Genomic DNA, 7,591 nt, shown 5'->3' on the forward strand with positions numbered 1-7,591 from the left:
ATCTACAAAATATCTTCATGGAACATGATCTTTACTTAATATCCTAATGATTTTTGGCAAAAAGGAAGGATTTATCATTTTGACCCTTATGTATTTTTGGCTATTGCTACATATAGACCCATGCTACTTAAGACTGGTTTTGTGGTCCAGGGTCACATATATTCACACAAACCCTATATCTTCATATCATATGATAGATCCTCTCATTCTGAACAGCTTTGCCTCTTGGAGCACTCATGTCAATCTAAGTTTTCTTTAAATATTAAGATTTTTGTGACCTAGTTGTAGGTTTTTTAACTCAAAATCAATAAGACCACTGCAGTACAATTCTCTGGACTCTCTATATCAATAATTATAAAAAAAAAAAAAAAAAGTTGAAGATTTGCAGTTGGAGAATTATAACATGGTCATTTAATAATATGGTCATGACCTACAGCATAGAAGCCATAAAGGCTGCTAGCAGCTATATTTACATTTATAATTACGTTGTTGACCCATCCCTTACACCTTAACCCACCTTTAAACCTACCAATACCATCAAAGCTGTCCCTAACCTTACCCGTATCCTATTTTAATAGCACCAAAAGTGTTTTTCATATGGTATTAACACAATAAGTACATGTACAATTACTTTTTGATGTAAGTACATAGTATTTAAGGCCACCTAATATAAAGTGAGACAGAGAGAAAGATCAAATAACTTAGGACAGTTAAAAAAACCTTTCCCTGACTCTGAAAAACACCAGATGAAAGATGTCCAGGTTTTTGTTCACCTGCATAAACATGCCAGTCTTGCTGCTGGGTGGCATTAGGACAGCAGATGGAGTTTGTGAAGTTATGCCACATCGAGTACATCTGATTGTATCTTCCCCACTGAGTTAGGTGTCATAAGATACAAGTGGTAATTAAATTTGCTCAGGTCACTTTTCAGGTCACATGTTGATGTTCCTAATAGTTACCAGCCAACTGACGTGTTATATACTCACATATGGCACTTGGCGAGTGTTAATTTAGGCCTCTGAATGAATCCGGTGGTTTTGATCAGTAGATTTGTTGACTTCTTTTTGTTCCTCCTGTTCTGTTTACATCAGCCGTCAAGACTCGTTCTCGTACGTGGTAAATGAGATGATCCATAGCTCTCTTTTTTTCTTCACTGCAATATTCTCTCTAAACAATGAGCAGCACAGTGTTGTTTGTCTACACATTTTCAGCCTTCACATTTTTTGTTGCCTTACTCTGTCTGACAGCTGTTTATTGAATTACAAAAGGAGGCGCTCTCAATGGGGTGAGCGCTTGAGAAAATCAGAGAAGGAAAAGCGAGAGAGAAAAGGCCAGTCGTGTTTGCCGTAAAACGAAGCGTGGGCACGAAATGTCACAGAGTCTGTGAAGGAAATGTCTAGGGGCTTGATACATCAGCCCCTCTCGTTTGAATTAAAACTTAATGAGAGCTACTCTGGAAGAGCTCAACCTGTGCCAATGCGTAATTGACACCAGTCTTATTTCTAAAACCAAATGAGCTTCAAAAGCAATTCCACGGTCACGTCTCCCTCTTTAGCCGAGCCTTTGGGTCTGTTTGCTCTGAGTCTTGTTGTCTTGTCAAAAAGCAGCAATTAAGCCGCTTTTAAACAGCATGTTAATGCGATAAGCACAAAAACACGCTTGACCTTCTTACTAGTTTACAAAGAGCTTCGCCAGCCGAGCGGATACGTCTTTGGAGCTGTTTTTGTGTCAGCCTTTATAACCGTTTTAGTGTTCGTGTTGAATTTTGTTTGATTGGGGGAAAATAACCTCCAAGGAAGAACGGCGTGATTAATATAGAGGTAATTTGGCTTTGTCAAAGGCAGCGTGTCCCTGACGTCTGCTTTGTGTTCTTCGTAGCGACATGTTTATGTGTGTGTGTATGTTCTGGAATGAGTGGTCGAAGGAGGGAGGGGTCTCTCGCTCTTCTGTGCTCTTCATTCTGGCTCGTCTCTTCCCATCTCTCCTCTCTTCTTCTCTGCCGTCTCTTTATTTGTCGGAACAAGGCCCTGAGCAGACTTTAATCTCCCAGTTCCATGTTATTGCCTCGCCTGCAGCACCTTCATTAGTTGCTAACCCGTGGCACTGTTTGTATGAGACAGTGATGTGTTTGCCATGTGCACATTGATTGCCCAAGCTGCCTTAGCAAAGTACGCTGCTGCCACCCAGTGGCCATGTTAATAAAACACCCAAATTCTATGTATATATATATATATATATATATATATATATATATATATATATATATATATTAAAAAAAGTAAAACAGCAGATTATAGAATATGCATTCACAATCGACTAATCATTTTTAAACATGATGCAAGTGATTGTTTGGCAACTTCTGCCAGCTACTAAATTAGACCTCCAACATTTCTTTAACGAAAAGCCCTCTTCAAACCCCAAAGACATATCAGGAAACCTGAATGTAGAAGATGATTGATAGGCAGACAACATTTTTTGATTGGTTAAAAAGGGTGGGTTGCTCCCCTTTTTTGCTTTTTTGAGTTTAGAGCTGTTACAAATTTTTTTTACAACACCAATTTAATCTTAATTGATATCTGTGAGGTAGAAATTGAAAAAAAAAAAAAAAGAAAAAAAGCTTTTAGTTTCTTAGTAATATATAAATGACAGTTGCAGCCATTACTAGGCAGATATTCAAAAAGGAAATGGATTAAACAAAATCTGAAATAAAAAATATTCAGTGAAAAAGTTTAACTTTTAAAAGTTTAACTCTGAGGTAAAATAAGTTTATGTATTAAAATGACTAAAACTTCCAAAGAAATAAAAGCTAAAAACTATTAAAAATAAATTAAAAGTTATAATTTTAAAAGCACAGTTCAAAAAAGTAAATAGAAAGAAAAGATTTGTTTTTTAAAGAATTCTCTTCTGCCTGCATTTATTTGTACAGCAAAAGCAGTAATATTGTGAAAATGTTTACTATTTAAAATAACTTTTTCTATTTGAATATATTTTAAAATGTAATTTATTCCTGTGATCAAAACTAAATTTTCAGCATCATTACTCCAGTCTTCAGTGTCACGTGATCCTTCAGAAATCATTCTTATATGCTGATTTGCTTTTCAATAAACATTTTTATTGTTGTTATTATTATAAATATTTAAAACAGTTAAGTACATTTTTTTAGGATTCTTTGATGAATAGAAACATCCAAAGATCAGCATTTATCTGAAATAAAATCTTTTGTAACATTATAACACTATACCATTCAAACTATCAAAATTATAAAATTAATACTTTTATTTAGTAAGGACGCTTTAAAGTGATGATAAAGACATTTATAATGTTACAAAAGATTTCTATTTCAGATAAATGCTGTTCTTCTAAACTTTCCATTTATCAAAGAAACCTAAAAAAATTTACTCATCTCTTTTCAACATGACAATAATAAATGTTTTTTGATTTTTGTTTTTTGATGATGCTAAAATTCAGCTTTGAAATCACAGGAATAAATTGCATTTTTAAATATATTCAAATAGTAAGAAATATTTCAAAATGTAGCTGTTTTTGCTGTACTTTGGATCAAATAAATGCAGACTTGGTGAGCAGACTTCTGTAGTGTATGTAGTCTGGTAGTGTATTTTAAAAATTAATAAACATTATAAAAGCATATTACACAATTGGTAAAACTGTGAAACTAAAAAAAATACTATAATAGTATGTAAATAATACTAAAAGGACACTAATTGGGTCAATACAGTAATTTAGAAAAAAATAAATTAAGACTACCATCCAACTTATTCGTTATTGAATGACTAGTTGACTATTCACATTTCAGATGTAGTTAAGACACAGCTGTTTTCTCGACACTGTCATGGTCATGTGATCATTCTGGGCATATTTGCCTATTTTGCATCAAGGTCTCAAAGCATTTTTTTTATGTCCACAGACAACAAAAGGCCTACATTGCCACTCAGGGCCCTCTAGCGGAGACCACTGAGGACTTCTGGAGGATGTTATGGGAGCACAATTCCACTATTGTAGTGATGCTGACCAAACTCAGAGAGATGGGACGGGTAAGAGCACATTCTTCCCTTTAACTCACATCCTGGTGTTTTAATCAGAGACTTACTCATATTTTTCCACATCCTGCAGGAGAAGTGTCATCAGTACTGGCCAGCTGAGCGATCTGCCCGCTATCAGTACTTTGTGGTGGATCCCATGGCTGAATACAACATGCCCCAGTACATCCTACGGGAGTTTAAAGTCACAGATGCCAGGGTACGTGCATCTATCACCTGTAGGAATCTGCTAGAGGAGTGTTATTTGAGTTTGTTATTTTATATGAATGTCACTCAGTATGGTACTTGAGGGCACCGCTGGGGTGTGTGAGCAATCTGTTGCTGGCGGCAGATGTTTCACACCAACACGGCGCTCTCACATCCTGGGGCTCGCTTTGGACTTCAGAGCTTTCTGGCGACTATAAATAGGACCAAGGTTATGAATAAGCTTGTAGCTAAATCGCGTACACACACGGTCATACAGTGAGCATATGGACAGAGGCTCCCTGCTGCGGAGGCGTCCAGCTGTTGTGTGTGTATGTGAGAGTGAAACCAGCAGACTAATAAGCCGTTAATTCTTGACTCCCTTCAGGACGGTCAATCTAGAACCATCCGGCAATTCCAGTTCACTGATTGGCCGGAGCAGGGAGTGCCAAAAACTGGCGAGGGATTCATCGACTTCATTGGCCAAGTTCATAAAACCAAGGAGCAGTTTGGGCAGGATGGACCAATCACTGTGCACTGCAGGTACGCTAATCTGTGAATCTGAATGTAAATACGGACAACAAAATATGTGACAGTGAACCACAAAATCAGTCTTAAATAGCACAGATATTATTTTAGTTACATCATTTTTAAATTTTAAGAGTAAATTATTATTTTTATTTATCTTTATGTAATAATAAGCCATTTAATTTAAAAATGTTATCATTATTTTTTATTGAATAATAAATGTACACTTCTAAATTGTATTATTTGTTTTAATTTAATACTATGCAATAACTTTTAATAAATCACACATTTTTCTTTACAAATATTATATATATAAATGTTTAAAATAATAATTTTTATAATTTTTGTAATGTTTTAACTTGTCAATAGGTAGTAAATACAGTTTTTAATCATTTCTATTGTTATTTTTTAAAGAATTAAATGTACGCATTTTGAAATTTTAGCATTTTAGCATTTCAATTTTAATACAATTTTATTTAATTTCTGTCACAGCATCACAAACCCCAGGACACCTAGATTTAATGCATTACACTAAAGCAGTATTATGTGTCAAGTAGATCCCTCACCCTTGTGTAACAGGTGTTAAGTTAACAGATGTTGTTGTTTTTCAGTGCTGGAGTGGGAAGAACAGGTGTTTTCATCACTCTCAGTATTGTCCTGGAGAGGATGAGATATGAGGGTGTGGTGGATCTGTTCCAGACGGTTAAGACCCTGCGCACGCAAAGACCTGCCATGGTGCAGACAGAGGTACTGTCCTACTTCCCAAAAAATTGTAATACCACTTGTCTAATATTTAGCAGGAATTGATATGGAGCATGAGCTCCTTGTCACCACTGTTAAGGAGGAGATTGTTTCTCCCGCTGACACACGCTGTTTTTTTCCCCTGCAGGACCAGTACCAGCTGTGCTACAGAGCCGCTTTGGAGTACCTGGGGAGCTTTGATCACTATGCAACGTAACCACTCCCGGACCACAGCCCTCTGGTACAACTCTTCAGGAGTGCACCAAGTGTTCCTTCTGAGCCACCGTTCCCTATCCCCATCCTGTACAGAGATCTCGGGGGGTGGGAAGGGCAGGCTATCCAGTGGCTGGTTAACCAATCACAGCAGTCCGTTATTGACTGGCACCAAGAGATTGCTTTAAGAAATATAGACAACTCTCTTTCAAGAAGCACCATCTAAAAAAACTATATTCTAGTTTCTCCTTAGCATACACCAACCCACACTACAGTCGAAGGCTACTGGTAGCACTAATTTTTCTTGTTCCTTTTTTTTTTCTTTCTGTTTGGCTTTTTTTTTAAACAAATCATGATTATCATGTGTTATTATTTGAAAAATTCAGTAAGACAATATTGTTATTATTCTTATTTAGAATATTTGTGTTTTTTTAATCATCTTTTAACATCTTTTGTCTTAATGGCCTTTTCCGTGGGTCTACCTTTTTTCCTTTATTGGTACTGTTTTATTTTTATTTTCTTCATAATAGGTTATTTTAGCACAAGGACATGTATTTTTAACATGTTCCTGATACTAATACCAGAGAACCACTGTTCTCTAAGCTGCTGATGGTTTAACTTTGTAACATGATTTTACTGTTAATTTTTTTTTCTTCATTATGTATTGGGCTAAAATGAGCGGGTTCACTTTTGGAGAAGCCTTTAATGTTCTGTCTGTGTCTCAATGATAAAAGAAAAATCTCCACCTGTGAGACGTATGAATTTGGGTTAGTGGTACTAAATTAAGAAAAGCTTTTTGTAGGGGAAAGCAAATCGACTAACTAATAAAATGGGCACTGTACAGAACTCAGTAGGGGTTAAATGTGATTTCTGAGGAATAAATTGCAACCTTCTGATTGGAGCGCGTTCACAGCGAGGGACGTTACCGGGAACTGAACGCAACCCTAAAGAACAGTGCCCCCTGCACCCTGCTTCTCTGTGACATTTGAAGACCTGATATTGAAATGAGACCATCGCCATTGGCACCTGTACAGTATAAACCACTCCCCCAAGGGAGAGTCAGCTCTGTTTAATCCAACTCTTCTTTTTATACAGAAATATATATATACATAAATTTCTAATTATGAATAAATATAAATACTATTATAGATACAGTATATAAACAGCTTCTGCTCTATTGTCCATAATTCTCTCAAAACGTAATCCTGGACTTTTCTTGATATACCAACATAGAGAAAATTACACGAGAGACTGCTGTGTGTGAATCTATTCATGGTACAAAAGTTATATCTACTGTATTATCTACGCACCCCAGGTATTTGGCGGTCTCCTCTGGTGGGGTGGGGCAGCACAAGTCAAATTAAAAACACTTCCTACAGGACATCATTTCATGCCTACTCAATTACAACTGGCATGTTAAAGGGAGACCTGGCCATACGTTCAGAATATGTTGGCAAGTTCATTTTTACCTTGTGAATGATTAGTGCTGTAGAGGTTCGATCTGTTGTATACACAGTCTGTTTTCTATGTTAATAAGAAAACTGGAATAAAAATATGTTGCAGGAAAAAAACTCGATGTAATAAAGTTCAATAATTGGTTTTTGTACAAAATATTGTCTGTGTGTGTGTGTGTTTCTGGACTATACTTGGTGTGCTATTTGTTAGATGTGAGATGACTTCATCAATCAACCCAATGCTTTCATAAAGCACTCGAATAACACTCCCTTAAGATCTCAGATCTGCGATGGCTTTAGCTGTAGTTATCCAGCAGGGAACAACATGTTCTTTGGCTTTCTGTCATACAACATTTTGTAAGTAGCAAACAATTTTCAATCAATTCAAAGCTGCACTTCTAGGTTCTCTGTGAA

The 7,591-nt window shown here is 36.2% G+C and overlaps 1 protein-coding gene across 9 annotated transcripts in view; it reads left to right on the top strand.

Annotated features, from left to right (window-relative positions):
• ptprfb (protein tyrosine phosphatase receptor type Fb) overlaps nt 1-7,334 on the top strand; it is a 224,462-nt gene extending 217,128 nt beyond the window's left edge. For all 9 annotated transcript variants that reach the window (XM_073848873.1, XM_073848876.1, XM_073848878.1 and 6 more), the window contains 5 exons: nt 3,926-4,052; nt 4,132-4,257; nt 4,630-4,784; nt 5,381-5,516; nt 5,659-7,334. In XM_073848873.1, coding sequence (XP_073704974.1) covers nt 3,926-4,052; nt 4,132-4,257; nt 4,630-4,784; nt 5,381-5,516; nt 5,659-5,727 — 613 coding nt within the window. In that variant the 3' untranslated portion in view covers nt 5,728-7,334. The remainder of the gene's footprint in view (nt 1-3,925; nt 4,053-4,131; nt 4,258-4,629; nt 4,785-5,380; nt 5,517-5,658) is intronic.
• Nucleotides 7,335-7,591: the final 257 nt, after the last annotated feature.

Source organism: Garra rufa, chromosome 10 (genome assembly GCF_049309525.1).
Source record: "Garra rufa chromosome 10, GarRuf1.0, whole genome shotgun sequence".
NCBI lineage: Eukaryota > Metazoa > Chordata > Actinopteri > Cypriniformes > Cyprinidae > Garra > Garra rufa.